The sequence below is a fragment of the Carcharodon carcharias genome, chromosome 13 (assembly GCF_017639515.1).
Source record: "Carcharodon carcharias isolate sCarCar2 chromosome 13, sCarCar2.pri, whole genome shotgun sequence".
Taxonomy (NCBI): domain Eukaryota; kingdom Metazoa; phylum Chordata; class Chondrichthyes; order Lamniformes; family Lamnidae; genus Carcharodon; species Carcharodon carcharias.
Window position 1 is genome coordinate 89,928,359 of NC_054479.1, and position 21,454 is coordinate 89,949,812.

General features: G+C 38.0%; 1 protein-coding gene across 7 annotated transcripts in view; it reads left to right on the top strand.

Moving 5' to 3' along the window:
- c2cd5 (C2 calcium dependent domain containing 5) overlaps positions 1-21,454 on the top strand; it is a 104,037-nt gene that overhangs the window by 16,938 nt on the left and 65,645 nt on the right. For 5 of the 7 annotated variants that reach the window (XM_041202200.1, XM_041202202.1, XM_041202201.1 and 2 more), the window contains 3 exons: positions 613-768; positions 3,002-3,203; positions 14,063-14,214. In XM_041202200.1, coding sequence (XP_041058134.1) covers positions 613-768; positions 3,002-3,203; positions 14,063-14,214 — 510 coding nt within the window. Of the gene's footprint in view, positions 1-612; positions 769-3,001; positions 3,204-13,245; positions 13,453-14,062; positions 14,215-17,719; positions 17,921-21,454 lie in introns of those variants that run through there. The other 2 variants (XM_041202206.1, XM_041202205.1) reach the window with 2 other exon arrangements.

Consider the following 21,454-nt stretch of genomic DNA (forward strand, 5'->3'; position numbering starts at 1 on the left):
GTTCGAGTTTTTATAAATTCCAAATACATATTACATATTGGCAGTTCACAAATAGTCAGTTTAGTAAAACATGCAATTCCTTGGATACTTTTTATTTTTTAAAAGGTTTATGTTGGGCATTTGATCATACAAAGGTGATAGATGTCTCTGCTGGTGAATAACTCTACTTTCTGCACCTTTTTTCAGCATCAAGCGTTTTCAGGTCGTGTAACAAAGCCACATACAGAATAAAGTTCCCCCTATCTCTCCACAAATATTGTACAACTTCGGAGTTTACGCTGTATTCTTGATGTTTTCAATTCTTAACCAGTGCTGTTGCTGGAGGTGTTTACTGCCAAGCTATCAAACCATGAAGCTTTTCTTAATAGGCAGGTAGTCACTAGGGTCGAGTTTGAGATGGCCAAAATACATCTTCCGCAGGACCCCAGCACAACCAGCAGAGAAAGAAAACTTTCATAGAATCTCAATGGTTACAGCACAGTCTGAATTCAGATCATGGACAGGAAACTTAATGTTTCAAATTGCAGTATCAACCCAGTATGCCTTTTTAAACTTTCTTTATAACCATTTTGTTTTTTGTAGAGTAAGGTCTGAAATATATTTTCTCCACAGCTGCTTCTATTCCTAAATGCTATAAAGCAGTAACGATCCATGGGTTTGTTGAAGAATTGGTAGTAAATGAGGATCCAGAGTACCAGTGGATTGACAGGATACGCACACCAAGGGCATCAAATGAAGCCAGACAGAGGTTAATATCCCTTATGTCAGGTAAAAAAAACTCAGGTTCTTTTTGACAATATTTGTTGATGTAGGTGTATTTTCTATAAGGTGTAATTGCTCAGAAATTAGTTTGCACTGTGCTGTATGCAACATATTCAGAGATTTTGGGATGGGGTGTTTTGTATTAATTATAGAAGCTACGATCCAAGATTGGTGCAGTTAAAGATTGGAGTAACCAATGGCTAGAATCTTCACAAATCTGAGTTGGTTTAGCAGTATGTTACAATGCAGTAATATGTTGAGAGTCTGATAATTTATCAAGTCCTGGGATTGAAGGTTGGGGTGTCTACATTATCAGTAATACAATTGGTGGAATATACAGTTGGCAAATTTCTAATTGTGAGGAGTTTGTAAATTTCCATACAGACTTGATTTGAATTTTTGATGCCCTTTAAGAAGCTGACAAGAAGAGCTTTCAAATAACCATAAATATCAGAATTGTGCTCATTGTTTCTTATCACAAATGCTGATTGATCTGTTGTGTAATTCCAGCATTTTGTGTTTTATTTTAATTTCAACTTTGCAGAATTTGAAGTTTATTTTTAATTTGTAAAGTTGTAATTGTTCATTTTTGGCTGACTCATTTACTTATGTTCACTTAACCATTATTATCCTGTTGCAAAGTACCATCTGCTCATTGAGCTTTAAGAGTATGAGCATTTTACAGGTTCAAATGTTAAAACTACAGTTGTTGCTGTTATGTTAGTCACTGTGTCCTGTCTCCACCAGTAAACCAGGCGTGTTTGATGTTATTCCAGTGACAGGTATTTATTGTAGCAAAATGTTGATTTGCAATATGTATTCATGCTAAAATAAAACTCTTTCTAAGAGCTAGAGATAGAACTAACTGAAACTTTATCATGTAACTAGCTTTGTGATCTGGGTTACAGTTTTCCTCAAAATATTGTTATGGCATGGCTGATGGTAAATGCCGAGCTGCCCAAGTCCCAGAGGAAAACTTGAAACAGCTGCCAAAACGGTTTTTGCAATTTGTATAGCATGAGGAGAGGTTCCAAAATCAGGAAATGTTTCAGACTACTTGTGATGATTTTATAGTAGAGTAAACATTTATTAAAAGAATAAAGCAAAAAAAAACACAATTACACTTCAACACAAGAATGGCTTCACACAGTAAACAGTACTTTAAAACAGTTCTGCCAGAAATTAATCTTAATCAGAGCTAACCTGGTTAGCTCTGATTAAGCACCTGGTTCTCCCAGCCTGGCCTTGTGCACACTGTCTTCCGGGAGTTCTGACCAGCTATCCTGCTGTCTTTTGGGAGATCTAAGCAGCTGCCACCACCTAGGTTTCAGTATTTCCTTAAATGTGTTCCTTCCCTTTGACCTCTCTATTGTCTCAACCAGTCTCTTCAGAAATGCTTTCTTTCCAGCATTGATTAAACTTGTTTCTTTACTTTAGCTCTTACTTTTTTTAAACCTAAGCTTACCCTATTTTTACCTTATCTGCTTGCATCTTTTTGCAACCTGCATATATCCTCCTTTGAAATAAAACAACTCAATTCAAAATTACTCTTGTTATTGTTTTATGTAAAACTCCGATTGAGATTCCTCTTGATTCATTAACATATCAAAACGACTTCTTATAGTTGGTTTTAGACTCTTGCAGTCACTTTGGCTTTTACTCAAATTATCACAACAGCCTGTCTTCCAGTACATAAGAAATATAAGAGGATTGTTAACAGAAGGAAAATAGTACAATTTCTTGTTTTCTTGACAATATACCTGTTAACAATGATTTGGCAATGATAAATATTGCATCACAGCACTACTGTAATTCAGGCACTCCCTGTGATGTGCACTATAATTCATCAAATCATCCAAAGCTTGAATGAACAATGTTTTTGCATGATATGTTTGTATTAAATTTGTGGAACAAAATGACTAATATTGCTGTGAAAGCACACTTGGGTATGGGAAAGTTGGCTCTGCACTTTCATCAAAATTCTGTGTATTTTTTAATTTGAGAAATTTGGAACCAAAAATCATTACCTAATTTAGCACATACCTAATTTAGCGCATCCCTACAGCAAACTGAACTTAAAAAAATAAATGTTGTTCATTTTTGGTCAGTTTCTCAAACAAATTACTGTGCCTGAAATGTCATCCCATTTGGGCCTGTGTTGTGGTGCTTGGCCACACAGTAAAGTTTATATATTTGATATAAATCATGTTAAGTGCCAATAAATATTTGATTTTAACAGGAGAATTGCAACGAAAAATTGGCCTAAAGGTACTTGAGATGGGAGGCAATGCTGTAGTGGGCTATCTGCAGTGTTTTGACTTGGAAGGTGAATCTGGGCTGGTGGTACGTGCTATTGGGACTGCATGTACACTCGATAAATTGAGTAACCCAGCGACATCACTCCTACCTCCATGTAGTTCCCCATCCAAAGACCTGAAAGAGTAAGTACAAGGTTGCAATTATGTGCAGTCTCTTTCTCTTCATTACTTTGTATTATGTTGCATGCACAATTCATATGCCTGTTTTATATGTGCTTCAAGAATATCTGAACATTGTTAAATACAAAGATTTATTGCTAGTACAATAAATGCAGGCTTTCAAATGCATGATGTGGAAAAACAATTTATGCAGGCTAAACACAGGAGGTCCATTACGGCATAAACTGACAGTTTTGTAACTGAATAGTTGGATTTGGTACATATGACATCTTAGACAGAATGCATTATTTTAGCTGTGTAATCAGAAATGGAAGAATCTTCATTAAATCCTATATTTCTATATCTTTAATATGTTTAATTAAATTAGGGTAAAACACAAGCATTGGGTTCTAGTAGTATATTAACGAGTGTTTCACACTATTGTTAGGAACTCGAACCTCAGCTCCTGATGAAAATTGGATATAATCTTGGAGACAACTGATGAATGCATGTGACGTACTAAATCTTTGTAGCCTAGGCCCAGGTACCCTGACATTCCCTGGTTTTAGTTTTGACCTTGAATTGTGACAAAGTGATGCTGTTGGTTAAATTTTTGAGTATCTGTAGAATCAGTCTAGTTCTGCAAAATAATCAGATCGCCGCTGTACAGGTGTGAAGTACCTTTGGTAATTTTTTTTTTAATCTTCTTTTGAATTTCTTTGTTTTTCTCTTGTAGACATTGACCTGTGCATGATACCATGAGCATTGGTTGTTCTTCACTTCCTTGCTCATCTGTGAGCAAAGTCAGCAATTGCTGGCAGCCTATTTGTGGCATAGGCTTTACAGCCCATGTCTCACAAGATCTTGCTTAATTTCAGCGCACACTTTCTCAACGTGGATCACTTCCTACTGACCAGACATTGTGAGCATAGCTACTTTTCACCCTCTTATCTTTTTCTAGCTCAGGGAGCTTAAGCCAGTTAGTTGTATGAGCGCAGCTACACCTCATTGTGCCCTTGCCTGATGGCCATACACACAATTGGCAATGCTGGTTACAAGATAACCATTAAGAATGTGCACTCTGACTTTCCCTTTCCTGGCCCAGGGCTCTTGAGGTCAGTTGTTACAACTGGTGGAGATTATCCAAGTCAGGAGTCGAACTGGGGTCTTTCTAGTCTTATTAAAAAACTGTACACAAATATTGGAGTCTCCCAAAATTTCAAATTCCTGCCAACGATGATGACTAATGTGTCTCCGATAAGGAACTCCCACAATCATTAGGATGAATATCAATCCCACTCTAACTTGTGGAATTGTAGCCCCAGTCATGTATCCTTTCACCCTACACCTTGTATGAGTCTCGCATGGTACAACATTGATGGGCATTATGGAATGCTGCCCTTGTTGGTACTTGAAGACGTATGAAATGGATTTTTTTTGTTCCAGTTAGCATGTTACTGTATAGTTTCTGCAGTGTACAGTGTATCCTGCTGTGTTTTTAGTGTTTGTAAAATTCTGCATTTTTTTGAAACCCTATGACTATATTGGAACATGGATGTTGAGATTTTCTTGTTCCAAGATATGACATATTTTATTCAAAAAAGATAGAAACATTAAATCTGGCTTTGCTGAATGTTTTGAAAACTTAAAATTAAACCACTTTTGGAGAGATGTGGGATGAAGCTTGGGTGATTGGTGGAGGGTGGAAGGAATAATTTTTCAATAGTTGAATATCCACTTACATTTCCATCCCCTCATGAGGTTGACACTTTATCCCTTGAAAAAAATACTCCCCTTAAATGTTTGTGGTTTTATACACTGCTGTGCAACAGCCTTATTGGGGAACAGACTCTCCTGTTCATTACTCCCTACAATTTGGCAACAAAGTTAGTTGTGTTGTCTCTGATGGTGGAGCAAGTTGAAGTGCCATTTTGTGGATTTTTTTTTGCATATTTTAAGTCTTTCATTTTTTGGTAATGGGAAAAGCAAGTCTTTCTGAATTCCCTTTGTTGAATTGCTGATATCTGACGATGTACCCTACTTGGCTGTCTCAATTTGATCTACCTCAGGCTGCCTCAGTCCTATGCCTGTCACCCAGTGCTGGCATTTGGTTTGGAAATGTGTGAAAAGTACCACAAACACACCCTGAAGACAGACCCACAACCTTTGCTCTTGTTTGAAGCCTGTTAATTTAGCAAATGCACATGACCAAATCAGTCTTTGGAAGGTCTGGCCATCAGAATATCCCATTTGCTTTGTGCAGTTCACAAGCCTTTGTTTGATAAACATACCAGCAAATGGGATGCATAGAGCTTGTGGAAATTCAGAGAACAATGTTAACCTTGTGAATAAAAGAGAGGAGAACAAGAAAATTTATGAATGAAAGAGGTGCACATTAAGGGTTGAATGAAGGATTAGCTATCAAAAGATGACTTATTCCTTTTATCCTGTCCAAAAGTAAGAGAAAGATGCTGGAAAAGCCTCCCAGAAATGAAGACTGTGTGTTACGATATGGCAGGTGATATTTTCCTGGCTGATCAAATCCACAAGGGAAACTTGGCCATGTTATCTAAATGATTGTGCAATTTGTATTTATTATGAGAAGGCCTGTGCACTGAAGTCAGAAGTAATGAGCCCACTACCACCTTTAGAGATTTTAAAGATTAAATTAAGACATTTATTAACAAAAGAAGAAAAAACTTAAACACACACAAGATTACAGTTACACAGTTATAACAGTTCCTAAAATTTCTACTTAAAGGGGATGTGTAATTGGGAGTCTGGTTAAGGCAACAGTCCAAATAGATTCCAAATTTATAAAGTTACCCAGCAATCTTGCCACAATTTTAGTTACTGAAATGGCAAGCAGGATGGTTAGAGGCTTTTTCCCCAAGTCTGTTTCACACAGTCACCTTTCAAGATCTCTCACGGCCACCCCTCACACAGCTTTCCATCCTTCTTTAAATATATTTTCTCCGCTTTTGACCTGCAAATCCCATTGTTTCAACTTCTCTTTAGAATTTACTTTTTCCAGAATATAAAAATCTTTTAAGTTCTTATTATGGCCAACACTGGGAAAATTCAACATAATAACCTTGCCTTATTTATCTTGACAGTTGTAAACATTTTCCATGTCCCTTTGAAAATCAAACATCTCTCCCACTTATCTAAAAATACAAATTTCATTCATACCGTCTCTACTAAGACATCACCCTAGTTTAACTCCATTTCAAATGCGTATTTTACACCTAACACCTTCAATAATTTAAACCTTGCAGATTAATTGTCTCTAGTTTAGCTACACACATAGAACCATAAACACACACAAACATAAACCTACTTTAAAGTATCCCACAATAATATTAGGAAAAATAATGGCATGTGTTCCAATTTTGGACTTATAAGAACTGGGAGTACCTGAGGGAACAAAATAAAATGTGGCCTGGTAGATTAAAATGAGCTTTGAGACAATTTTAGCAGTCAAGGAAGTTTGGAAATTCCATTGGAGGTCAGAGATGATAATGAGGTAAAAATATCAATAAACTTAGGACCAAATGGAACCACCAAACTACCTGAATTAGCATCTCAACTTCACATTGGCATTAATGCACGTCATTTCAGTTATCAAACCAGATCGTGGATGAGCCAACGGTAACATTGATCCATGACCATCATCCTTCAGAAAGTACAAAAGTAAGGTATTTGGTGAGGGCACTCCTGTAATGTACTTCCTCACGACTTCATTTGAAATGTCTTCAGCCACTCTAAGGTTGTCCCCGATTATGGTCAGTTTTGTGAAAATGGCTGTAGTCATCGTGTTGATTCAGGTAGAACTGCAACTCCAGTGCCAGGCCCAGGTCAGTGCCAGGCATATTTGTTGTTACCTGAAGTGTGAGGCCTTTTGGATCACTTACCAAGTTGCTCAAGGCATGCACTTACAATGCTAAAGTTCAAGAATTCTTGACATTATCTTGGTCAGGATTTTTTCCTGCGCTCAGGATTCTCTTTCATAAGAAAGAAAGTCAATATTGTACCTTCCAAGTATTCTCCTAATTTCTGAGGAAGAAAATTTTTCCTTTATTCGGCTTTTAAAAAAGCCTTTAACTTACCATTCTGACAGGAATCCAGGTGACCTTCTCTCTAGAGCTGTTCTAATGATGCTAGTAGCCTGAAGGAAGGAGCTACCTGAACATAGACTGACTGTGTTTGTTTTAATGTGGCATACAACTTTTGACTGGCTTGGTAGCTCATCTGAAACTACCCAGGAAAATGCACAGTAGTGTGATTTCCCGTGATTTGGGCAATTCCAATTTAGCCCCTCCAGAGCATAAAACTCTAGTCCCCAGGAAGATTGAAAATTGCCAGAATGCAGATGGCTTTTCTTGTCAATAGTGTAGCCAGGGTAACTCTGGTGTTGGGGGTAAGTTAAGGAACCCAGTAGGGAACAGGTATTTTGAATGTATGTTCTCAGGCAAAATTTAAGTGAACACTTTGAACTTGCTACCACATGGAGTCGGTGATATGAATAGCATTTAAGGAAAGCTAATTAAGTACATGAGGAAGAAAAGTATAGGAGGATATGTTGAAAGGGAGCAATGAAGTTAGGTGGAAAGAACAGAAGCATGGGAATGGAACAGTAGGCCTGAATGAGACTTTTTGATATGGGGTGACGGCCATTCCTATTATATGTACTGGTTGCACAGCATTCAAAAAGTATGGGAAGTAGTGTTACCTAACATTTGCAAGTATTGTAGATAAATCTTATTCTAAACTTTGATCTTTAAACCTTTGAACATTGTTTAATTCGAGGCAATAATGGACCTGAATATGAGTAATGCTAGCTATGCATGGGTGCATTAAATTGTATGCACAAATCTTGTATACACAAACTGCATTTATGTATAAGGTGTGCATGAAGATATAGCTTGCACACTAAGTTTTAAAATATTCTGCTGTTGTCTATTGCTAAATTTAAAAACCACAAATATGTCAACAGCTAAATTTGAGGGATTAAATCCTTCCATTAAAGCAGACTATTTCATGATTTTGGAGCATTTCTCAGATTTGAGTTTGTGCATAATCATTCCCTGCTTCCAGCTTTAAAAAAAAAATTGAGACTTGGTAGGTATGAGTAATGTTTTTTCTTCAAACTGGAAGAAGCAATCAACTCCTATTATGCTTTTTGGTGCAAAGTTTGGCTCTCTAATTATTCTCAAGGGATTAATGCTTGCTAGAAATTTATGTACTGCATTTTCCTTAAGCAGCACCTGAGTTTGTTGTAAAAGAGTCTAAAGGGGACCTGAAAAGCTACTGGCACAAAATGAACTCTATTAGCAGGGTGCTTGTATCGGGAGACACAAAACAAGAAGATCACTGTGCCAGCATTTGAATCTAATTTCTATCATTCGATTAAATATGTAATTTTTAAGGTAAGGAATGGGACATTTGGTATGAGTTTACAGCTGGTAGAGAGCAGTTTATTTTGTGCAGTTTTAAACCAAGCTTCCAGAGATGTCTTAATCCATTGTGCACTAGTTGGCCATACCTGAACCTTTTAATAAGATACATTGTTTATAAATCTTCCTGAAATAGATGTCCCATCTGTAATATCTGCTATATAAATCATTATAGAGAAAGAAAGATGTGTATTTATACAGGACATTTCATGACCTCAGAATGTCCCAATGTACGTAGCTTGGTTGATAACTTTAAATAATACCAGGCTAAAGCATCCATTGCTAATTTTGCTTCAGACCGTGAATCTAAATATCTTTTGAAATATTGCACATTACATTTCCATGCTTGACTAGTAGAGTAATTGTTGAACTGGTAAGTCGGGGGGAAGGGCTCAGGTGGAAAAGATAGTATAAATAATAGTTTGGAAACAAACCAAAAGAAGAGAATAAAGGGAAAGCTCAAAGATGTAAAGCAGTTAAACCAAGAGAGAGAAATAAGAAAATGTGTGAGTAAGATAGAGCGGAAGGAGAGGTGAGGGTGTGTGGCCCAAATAAGCATTCTTTAAATAAATGCAGAGAGTATAAAAAAATTGAATTAATTTCAGGTTCAAATTTCAAATGAAGGACATTACTTGGCAGCCATTACTGAGCCATTGCTGCAAAATCGTCAGGGCTAGGAGTTAAATATGCCAGGTTATAATGTCTATGGGAAAGGCACTGTATGGAAAATGGTAAGAGTGGAAGGAATAGTCTTAGTGATAAAGGATGAAATTACTTCAATTATAAGGGAGAAAATGGTAATGCATAAACAGACATTGGAGATTTTATGGGTAGAATTAAGAAATAGAAAATGATTTAAGACTGTAGCAGGAGTCGTGTAGAGGCCCTGTGGTAGTAGCTGTTAAGTGGCAGAATGTATGAATGCAGAGATCAGACAAATGTAGAAAAGGCGGTGTTGTTTTATTGGGGGATTATAACTTTTATATAAATTGGGATAAGTAGACTAGCACTTGCTAGAAAGGTAGTGAATTTCTTGAGTGTGTTTGGGATTGTTTTTTTGCAGCAATGTGTCAGAGAACCAACAAGGGGGGGCAGTGCTATGTTAGATTTAGTAATGAGTAATGAGCCAATTTTAGTTAACAGCTGAATCAGTGTGTGAAGATTTACCTAACAGCGATCATAATATGATTGAATTCATTGTAGTGTTTGAAGGGGATAAATGCGAAATAGCTACTAAGATTGTAGATTTGGTAAGGTTGACTTCAGTGTCATGAGACAGAGACTGAGCAAGCCTGCAAATGGAAAAATGACAGATGATGAATGGGAGGTGTTTGAAAAAGAATTTTTGATATAGAGTTTATAACCCTGTAAGGCAAGAACTCTTCTTATCAAAAATAAGAAAAAATACAGCCATTGGTGACAAATAAAGAGGCAAACTAAAACTAAAAGAAAAATGTAAAATAATGTAAATAAAAACATGGACTCTGGCAAATGGGAGAGGTACAAAGAACTGCAAAGAGTGACGAGATACAGCTACTAAAGGGAATATGAAAGTGATATCAAAATGAACGCAATTTTTAATAATTTTATTAGAGAAAAGAAATTGATCAGCAATGTGAGCCCTTTAAAACTGATGCCGATGATATTGTCATTGGAAATGGTGGACATGTTGAATAATTATTTTGTGTCAGTATTTAGTTGAGGTAGGGGATAGCGTACTAGACATGCCAAGGAAACCATTGAATAAGGGACAGGGACTCACCAAAATTAATGTAAGCAAACAATAGTAATGACGAAAATAGTGGCACTAAACAATGACAAATCCCCGAGGCTAGATGATTTCCATCCCAGAATTTTAAAGGAAGCAAGTGAGAATTTTGAAGATGTCTGAACTATAATCTTTCAAAGTTCTCTTACTTTGGGAACTGTTCCTTTAGATTGGAAAATTGTACATGCCACTCCACTACTTAAGAAAGGTGAGAGAGAAAAACTAGGGAGTTATAGACCAGTTAGCTTGATACCTATTGTCAGGAAATTATTAGAGTCTATAATTAAAGATGGTGCGACTGTACACCTTGAAAGTTTTCAGCTGATCAGAGAGAGCTAACATGGATTTGTAAAGGGTAGGCGATGCCTGATGAACCCGATAGAATTTTTTGAAGAGTTGACTGAAATAATGGACAGTGGAACATCTGTTGATATTTATATGGATTTCTGGAAGGCATTTGATAAATTTCCTCAATGGAGACTGTTAGCTAACATTGAAGCTCAGGGAGAGAGGTTCAGGATAACTGGTAGGAAATCTGTTAAGCACGATGTGACTAGTGGCATCATGTAAGGACCTGTGTTTGGGCCTCAACTATTTACCTTATTTATTAATTATTTAGATTTGGGGACAGCCACATATTCATATTTACTAATGATACGGAGATAGGTGACAATGTAAAGCAGCGTAAAGTACGAAGAGATGTTAATAGATCAAGTTTAATGGGTCCAACTGTAGCAAATGGATTTCAGTGTAGGCAAATGTGAGGTTATGCACTTTGGACCTAAAAATGATAGAAGAGGGTACTTTCTAAATGATGAAAAGCAAGAAACTGGTGGTCCCAGAGAGACTTGGGCTTCCAGGCACATTGAAGTGTCACAAACAGGTACAGAAAATAATCAGGCTAATGGAATACTATTCTTTATGTCTAGAGGACTGGAATACAAGGGATTAGAAGTCATGCCTCAGCAATACAAATCCCTGGCTTGGAGTACTGTGAGCAGTTTGGAGGGAGTGTGAGATAGATTTACCACATTTGACACCTGGACTCCAGGGATTACGTTATAAAGAGAGATTACATAATCTAGGATTGTATTCCTTGGAAATTAGAAAATTAAAGAGTAATTGATTGAATTTTTCAAGATATTAAGGGAAACAGGGTAGACAGACAGGCTTTTTCTGACAGCTGCAGAGTCTAGAACTAGGGATATAGTTGAAAAATTAGAACTAGACCTTGGAGTTCTCTTTTGCAAATGACACTGATACTAGATCAATTTTTAATTTTAAATCTGAGATTTATGGAGTTTTGTTATGCAGAGTAAAGGGACATAGGGCAAAGGTGGGTATATCGAGTTGAGGCACAGAGCGGCCCTGATCTCATTCAGTGATGGAACAGTATCTGTTCAGAGGAGCTAAATGGCCTACTCCTGTTTCCTTGTTGGTGCAACAATGGCAGGCTGCATTATCCACAAATTATTAATCTGTGTAGCAAAGAGCTACTTGGTCAGAAGGAGGCATCCATTGAAGGGGCAATGTTTGCTCAGTGGTAGGTAGAGAAATTCTGTACACTAGCCAGCTTTAGCCATTCATGCGCATCTGTTCTGGCAAAGCTGTGGTGCAGAAGTTGCTTTTCTCCCCGTCGGCCGGATAATACTTTGTGGATGTGTTGAAAAAGAGTTTTTACCACAACTGGCAGATTATTTTAAAATAGATTGCTATGTAACATAGAGATAAAGGGTCATGAGGACTTGAAACGTCAACTCATTTCTTCTCCACCGATGCTGCCAGACCTGCTGAGTTTTTCCAGGTAATTCTGTTTTTGTTTTGCTATGTAACATAGCAGTTATGTTTGGGATTACTTGACTGATGCTTTGAGACTGATTTAGAGTTTGAACCGTTGTGTCAGTTGAGTAAATTAATGTAATTCAGGGAAGTGTTAATGTTCAAATGAAAAAATTTTTAAACTTTTAAAAAAGAAATTAGAAGGCAATATGTTTGACAATTATGACAGATTACTTTGGCATGAATTATTTTGTAGATTAATTTTTAAGGGTGAAATGGAGATATGCTATCATGCTACCATTATTTGTCTTATTTTGCACAAATCCTTTACAATTGTAGATCAATTCACCTTTTTGAGTTTAGTCAACAAATTGGAGGCATTTTCATTGATTGACTTTCAGTAATTGGTGAATGTGTCAACTGCAGTTGTTCTTAAGTGTGCCCTAGCACCTAACCCAGCAACATTAGCAGAGAAAGCAGAGCAAGTTGCCTGTTCTCATAGTTAGCCTATAATGTGTGGGACCTAAGGAGAGGTATATAAGCAAAATGTCATCAGAAAAGAGAATAAACATTTTTAATTTCCTCCCACAGAATGCAATTCTGAAGATACGATCATTCCTAAACTCTGAAGAACTGTTGCTCTTTCTTACAATATCATTTTTCTATATATTACTAATGTTTGCATGGCTGATTCTAGAAAGCTGGAAAATTGTATGGAACAAAGCTTTTAAAAAATTAACTTAATTGAACAAGATCTACTAGCCTTTGAGCATAATAATCTAAAAATCAATATTGTAATCTTAAAATGCATTTAAATGTATGTTAACCTTGAATTTTGCTGTCAATCTCCCCAGCTTTTCATGTCACCTTTAAACCGCTTCAGTGCGTGCATGCTGGTTATTTCCTCTTGGGAATTACATGGTTTCTGGTAACCCTAATTGTATATTATACCAAAAAGTGACAATACTTACTGAATACCTCAATTCCCTCACATTTGTTTTTTTTAACATTTACAGTTCTACCGTCTGTATTTTTTTTCCTGGTTCCTGCTTCTCTCTGTCAGGTCTCCTTTGGTGCATCAGCCAAGCCACGGATGCCGTTCGACTCACAACAGCCCAATTCACACTGCTGCGGGCTCGAGACTAACTCAGAACTTCTCTGTATCTGTTCCTACACTCATCTACACTGGTATGAGACTGCACAGGCTGAAGAGCTGGGGAGAGACGGGCCACAGACAAAGGGGTTCAGTGAGTAAAGCCAGGCAGGCAGTGTAGGAAGGTACCATAAATCTTCAACCCCTTCTTAAATTAACCAGTAGCCCGTTTTCCAGAATCAAGACATATTGGTCAAATTTTAGTAGATTTGAACATAAGGTTTCTAAAGATAAGAGTACAGAGGGAGTTCTGGTTTCTAGTTTACCAATGGCTTGAGTAAAAGATGCAGAAGCTTTACTTACCAAATCTTTTTGTTTTCATTTTTAGCTGTGATGCACTATTTTGGTGTTCCGGAATAAGGAAACATGAGTTTCAGTTGCGCATCCTCAAACTTTCTTTTGGTTATCTAATTAAAATGCGTTGTGTATTTTAAAAGTCATATTTCATGCTGTTTTATTTAAACAATCATCTGGCTCCGGTTTCTGGTACATGGTTTGATTTGTGCTCCAGAATTTTTAACCTGTTTCCTGTGTTTAATGTACAAACCTGGGCAGCCAAATATCTCCCCAGAATCTTCAGTGTATGGACAGCAGTTCCTTGCCTTTTGGCCTCATCCCCAGCCTGCACATAGAAGCAACTGCTGTCTCCCCTGTATTTGGAACATTCCATCATTGCTTAGATCCTTAGCACAGGGTTACTGAATGTGTTTCCCGCTTCTTCTGGCAGGGTTCCCTTCAGTGAAGATCCCAACCCTGTTACTCATTCATCTGGACCCTCCACCCCACTGAAAAATCAAACCTATTCCTTTTCACCTTCCAAGTCCTACAGTCGACAGTCCTCCTCTTCTGACACAGACTTGAGTTTGACACCTAAAACTGGTAAGGCACCTCCACCCCGCTTCTTTTTTTGTTGTAAGTTTGTGTTTTTTTGCGCTTGAAGCACCTCATTCTGTTTGTCAAAACCTAATTCCTCTCATTGAAATATGAAGAGCAGAAAACTGAATTGGACCAGAATTTTTTTTTAAAGTCTTTGAATCACAATGAATGAATTCAGATGCTGTGGAAATTTCTTTCTTTATTATAGCTGGACACATTTAAAATACAAAAGCTGAGCTATTGTCTGTTTTCAAGAAAATAAAAATGGAATTGGATACTCTTTGGGTTTAAATAACTTTTCAACTCCCTTAATTTCTACAGTAGCTTGGCTTACAAATGCCTGAACACTTGAATATTAGGTGTGTTACACTGTGTGTCCACCCTATTCAATCTGGATATTTGCGCTTTTTTAAAGTTAATTTGATCTCAATTAAAACAATGTTCAAATAGCAGTTTAAAAACTATGCCAAGAGGGGCCCGGTTTTACTCAAGTGCTGTTTCTAATCAGTGTATTTTGGGAGCCAGTCAGTATATTTGAGATGGTGCTAGGTAAAGAGAGCTCTAGAGGTATTACACAGTTAAAGCATGGATTATGTAAGATCGTGACATAGGTACAGACATCTTGTTTCCAACATTTGGTATTCTGGGTCTGACATTTTCACACTTGAAACAACTAAAGTACACATATTTGACCTTTAACAACATTTATTTAGAATATTTGAATTTTCTTTATACAGCAAATGGCTAATAATTGGACTTTTTTGTGTTTTGTGGATGTTAATTGTTTTTCGTGATCCACTGGAGAAATTCAGGCAGCAGTTTTATCCACTTTAGTGCATAAAAACTCCTATTCTAGATTGTTCCTCTACTTTCCTGTGATCAGCAACAGAAGCACGACAAAAAAAATGCTGTAAACATAGCGGTAAAGAGCAATGACAGGTGAATGTTTTGGTTAGAATGCTGAGGATCTGAAAATTGAAAGGTAAATAAGTATTTTAATAGACTTGGGAAGAAAGGGATTGGCGAGAAACAAGAAATAAAATATGCCAAAAAATTATTCAACCCTGTCAGAGTTTTGTGAACTGCAATCTGTTCAGAAGAAAAACAGCACATTGTTAAATGATGAGAGAAATACATTTAAAAAGAAATATGCAAATAGCTAAGACAGTCAGTGGCGCAACTAAAGAAAAAGGCTAGAAACAATACAGAAGCCTCCAGATGCAAGCCTAAGGTGAAAATTAGAGTGCTGAAAACATATACTGGATACGCCAGTCTCCCACTTTCTTCACAGTTAGAGTATTCCTTGACCACCTTCCACATTTACTAAATCATCATTATTATCTTCAAGATTCCCCATCAGCATGCACATTTTAACAACTTTTTGCCTCTCACCCTGCTGCCTCTTGACTTGCACTTATTCACTATTTCATCAACCCGACTTTCAGTTGCCTTTCCATGCACTTTCCTGTGCAACACTTGCCTGTTCACCACCACCTACACCGTTTCCCAGGCCCCAAACATTCCTCTCATGTCAGGAGGCAACATTAATCCAGTCATAGCCAGAGAATCAGTGGCTTCTCTTCCTGCTCCCCCATTGTTATCTCTGGTTTCCGCCGCCCTGCTACTATTTGTTATATATACTGCCCCTTGGCAACATCATCCACATGTATGCTGATGCTGCAAAGCTCTACCTCACCACCACCTTTCTCATTCTCTCCACTGCTTCTTCTCCGCATTGGATGAGCAGAAACATTCTCCAGCTGACATTTAGGTAGACCAAAACCATTGTTTTTGGTCTCCACGATAATCAACATCCTGGATGTCCCTTCCTAACAGCACCGTGAGTGTACCCACACCATATGGACTACAGAAGTTCAAGAAGGTGGTTCACTGCCACCTTCTCGAGGGCAATCAGGGATGGACAACAAATACTGTTGTTGCTGCTAATGATGCCCATATCCTGTGAAGGAATTTTTTAAAAATGTGGACTTTGCAGATGGGGCTGGGTGTGTATATGTATGTCCTGATTCCATACCAGGGTCACAGCTGAATGGTCTGTCTGGTTTTATTTTTTAATGATGCTGCAATGTTAGTGTCTACCCCGCCAATGAAAGTGCAATGGGCTGATTTTTCCCCCTCCAATCTAGGATTAACGCAGAAGCTGAAGAATCACGAGCAAACTTATTTTTAAAAATTATTTTAAAAACTTTGTTTATTGTAATAGAGACATTTGATCTTCCACAAATATAAAATTAGTTTTCACCACTAGATAGGTTGTTCAGTGGGAGTTATAAACTTAGTAAGCTGTTAAAAACCCAGTTACATCTCATTCAACAAAGTAATTTTCCAATTACAATTACAAAGACAAATGGCATTAACATTGATGTTCATGTCAATTCAAGTGATTATATTCCATATGCGAGAACTTACAACAGCTCACACTGTAGAGGAGCAGGGGATCTCTGTCAGCAACCTCTGGGTTTCCATGTTTAATTGTGCATGTGTGGGCACCAAAAGCTGCTATCAGGACAAACACTGACAGTTTCATTGTTACCACAGCTGCAAAACCTGGGCCTGTGAATTTCTGCTTTAGCTGTAGCCTTTTTTTTTCCCACTGAGAAAAGAACCTTTTCCTTAAAGGATAAGAACTGTGACCCAAGTTTAATTTATGCCATCCCTTGATAATGTGCTATACTTTGAAACAGTTTTGTTTTCTATTATGTCTGTGCATTTTTTGGAATGTGTATAGGCTATAATAGGTTGTGAATTATACAGTCATGTCTTTTTAGCTAAGCCTGTTTACGGGCACATTTAAAAAAAAAAGTGAACGCCCAGTTTAATCAGTACCATAGTTAGGCAGTGAATGAGAAAGTAGGTTTTTAATTTTAAACATATAAGTCAATATTTGGAATACCAAATATTCGTTTTCAGAAGTTGCGTTGCATCTGAGTAGAGGAAGTATTTCTCAACTACTTTTGGGAAGTATTTGTAGTAGAGCAAAGCTGAGGGAAATGTGCTGAGAAGGATTGTTCATTTTGTACACCTATAGGGGACATCACCTGTGTATGGATAGGTGCACTGTCCAAGCATCTAATTAACAGGGGGTATCCAGTTCGCTTCAGTTTGCTTAAGATGTTTTTTCTAAACAGCAATGAAGCCTTTCTGCTAATGTTTCCTCTAATAGACAGTATGCTGCTTGCAATTAGCTGAGACACCCAAAGGAGCAACCTTTTTTAATACATAAAAAATGTTCAGTGCCCACTACAACTGGCTTATTTTAAGTCAATATGTAGAAAGGTATTTGTTTTTTAATTGATTGCATCAGCCTCTGAAAGTTTTCATTGGTTATTTATGTATTTTGTGTATATGTGTTCATTTTGCCAAATGTATATCAAATTTGTTTTGCTTTCATATGACTTTCCATGCAGTGTTTTCTTCACCTTCTGTATGTGATCTTCTGAACCTCCAACTTCTTTTTCATCTTTTTCCTGCTACCTTTCTACAGCAGCACCTTTCCCTGAGGGGCCTAGGATTTTCCTCTTTCCCAGTTCCCCATCCCTCTCTTCCGGTTCCCCCCATCATAAAAGTACACATCTCCTTCGCTTGGAGGCTCTGCACAGCCTTACCCCTCCTCACTCTGGCTATGCGAGCCCAGTCTGTCTGAGGAAAACTGTGTCTTTCAATGAAGAGTTGCTTCTAACTGCCTCTGGTAGGATTGATTAATGTAAAAAAAATACTAACTTTTAGAAAGCCTGTTTGCTCAGTACCTAAAACTTTTGTGCTTACATTACATTAAAGCAAACAGCCAGACAACTGTGCCTGAATTAAGGGAAAAAAAGCATGCAAAAGTGGAAATTGTTCTGACTTTAATTGGCAAATGAGAAGTTATTCAAGAAAAACAAATCAAACTAATGTACAATTCTGTAAATTGCAAATTTAAACTTTTTTTTGCTCTGCACTTAACAGTTGCTAGTAACCCAAAAGTTCAGAACTTACCTACAAATTTGCCCTAGTTAAATGTTTTGTATCATAGAAATTGCCAATGGAAATGAAATGGGGTAGGCGGAAATGAAGTTATGAATATAATGAATCATGGCTAATAGTGATTGGGAACCACTTCATTCATTCATCACATTTACATAGTTCATTAAATATTTGTCTTGTTGAGTGTTCTGGTTGCTGTGTGCAGTCCAATGCTTACTTTATTCATTTGTTAATATTGTTAATTTGGTTATGCGTTTTCCTGTTGATCCAGCTAAGGCTGATTGTCTTAAAACTCTATTTCTTTTCTTGACCTTTAATTAGCGTGTTTTAATTCTGTGTTGTCCTTTCTTCAGTACAATCTTGCATTAGCTCATTTTTCTCTTGTGAAAAGAGTTATAAAATTGTGTGCACTATTGCTTTGTACTGTTTATTCCTTTAAAGAAAATTAGCTTATGTGAATCAAAGGCCTATACAGAAGTATTGGTAAGTCTGCACTGTTTCCTTATCAAAGACACAGCTAAAACATTTAATACAGAAGTTTAGATTAGGCTTTTCCTTTAAATTCTGTTTATCCCTAAAATTAAAAAAAAAAATTCATGTAAGTGTTTATAAATTAAGAGAAAGTGATTATTAAAGAAAATGATTTCAGTATAAAAAATTCTAGTTGCAAAAGTCAATAACACACAAAAATATACTAGATTTCCCATAAAATTTCAAACTGAGTCAGGACCAAGGTAAAGCAGGGTTGGAGGGATTATTAGACCAGAATCCAGGGTTCCCATTTTAAAATATTGTATTCTGTACAGATTTTTATATTTCCGTTTAAATTCCCATGTCTGTAGTTATAATGGAAACTGCATATATGAACTTGTCATACCATAATTACACCTTCCTGCCAGTGATGCCATTACAGGTGAGTGTGAGAGGAGGACCCCGAGCCAGGCAGTCAGCAGCACCTAGAGGAAAATGCAAGAGGAGCACCCTGAGACAGGCAGTTGGCAGCACCTAGAAGAGCTAGTCTATCTGGAGAATCTAGCATCTAGTCTATGCTCAAGTAGAAGTAAGAGTAAAATAAAAACAACGGTCTATATTCTCTTTAGTTAAGATATGTCTAGGAGGCTCAGTCCTGTGATTTGCATATCCTGCGCTATGTGGGAAATCCTAGATTTTCCTGGCAGTCTGGATGACCACGTATGCAGGAGATGCCTCCGATTGGAGCAACTCGAGCTCCGGATTTGGGAACTCGAACGGCAGCTAGGGGCACTATGGTATGTTCACGAGGCTGAGGTTCGTGGATAGCATGTTTCAAGACATGGTCACCCCGCAGCTTAAGGAAGTGCAAGAAGAGAGGGAATGGGTGACCGCCAGACAGAGAAGGGGACCAGACAGGTAGTGAGGGAATCCCCCGAGTGCATCTCGCTCGCAAACCATTTTTTGGCCTTGGGAAATGTTGAGAGTGACGGTTCCTCTGTGGAGGCCAACCAGAGCCAAGGCCATGGCACTGTGGGTGGTCGAGCTGCTCGGTGGGGGGCAAGGAAGAAATGTGGAGGGGCAATAGTGGTAGGGGATTTGTTAGTAAAGGGAGTAGACAGGCGCTTCTGCGGCTGTAGACGTGACTCCTGGATGGATGTTGCCTCCAAGGTGCCAGGGTCAAGGATGTCATGGAACGGCTGCAGAGTATTCTGAAGGGGAAGGGTGAGCTGCCAGAGGTCGTGGTCCATGTTGGGACCAATGACATAGGAAGAAAGAGAAATGAGGTCTTCCTTTAGGGAGTTAGGTCAGAAATTGAAAAGCTGGACTTCAAAGGTAGTAATCTCCGGATTACTCCCAGTGCCATGCAGCAGTGGTTATAGGAACAGAAGGATAGAGCAGCTGAGTGCTTGGCTGGAGAGATGGTGCAGGAGGGAGGCTTTAGATTCCTGAGGCATTGGGACCCATTCTAGGGGAGGTGAGACCTGTGCAAGTTGGATGGGTTACATTTGAACAGGAACAGGATGAGCATCCTTGCAGGGAGGTTTGCTAATGTTGTTGGGGCGGATTTAGACATTATTTTGCAGGGGGATGGGATCCTGAAAAGTAGTTCGGAGGGGAGAGAAGCTGATATGGAATTAGAAGTTAAAATGCTAGTAAGTGAGTCTGGAAGGCAGAGGAAACAGGCTAGATAAGAAAGAGGTGAGTTTAGCAAGGCCAAATGGAATATATTTTAATGTAAGTAGCTTGAAGAATAAGACACACGAGCTGCGGGTGCAGATAGGAATGTGGGAGTATGATATCATAGCTATTACTGAGAATTGGCTAAAAGAAGAGCAGGATTGGCAGCTCAACATTCCTGGTTATAGGGTATTCAGATGAGATGGAGAGAGTGTTAGAAGAGGAGTGGGGGGTTCGAAACATTGATCAAGGAATCAATTATAGCAGTGAGGAGGGATATCTTGGAAGGATCATCACATGAGGCCATATGGGTAGAAGTAAAAAACATAAAAGGGGCAAACATGCTGTTGGTTCTATACTGTTGCCTCCCAAACAGTCAGGGAGAGATAGAGGATCAAATATGTAATCAGATTTCAGAGAAGTGTAAGAATAATAAGGCAGTAATAGGGGATTTTAACTACCCAAATATTAACTGGGATAGTTTTAGTGTGCACAGTAGGGATGGAACAAAATTCTTAAGTTGCATCCAGGAGAACTTTTTTAGCCAGTATGTGGAAAGCCTAACAAGAGAGGGGGCAGTTCTGATATTCGGAAATGAGCCCAGGCAGGTGGAAAGTGTTTCAGTAGGGGAGCATTTTGGAGATGGTGACTGTAACTCAGTTAGATTTAGGATACTTATGGAAAAGGATAAGGTTGGGCAGGGAATAGAAGTTCTAAACTGGGGAAAGACTAATTTTACTAAAATGAGATAAGATTTGGCGCAAGTGGACTGGGAGCAGCTACTTGCAGATAAAATTGTGTCAGAGCAGTGGGAGGCATTCAAGGAGGAAATAGCGAGAGTACAGGGCAAATATGTTCCTGAAAAGACGGAGGCGGGGGGGACCAATTCTGGAGAACTCTGGATGTCAAGGGACATAAAGATAAGGATTAAGAGAAAAAGCGAAGCTTATGGCAGATACTGATGGGTCAATATGGCAGAGTCCCTAGAGGAGTATAAAAAGTGCAGGGGGGAACTTAAAAAGGAAATTAGGAAAGCTAAGAGAGTGCATGAGAAAGCATTGGTTGGTAGAATAAAGGAAAACCCAAAGGGGTTTTTTAAATATATAAC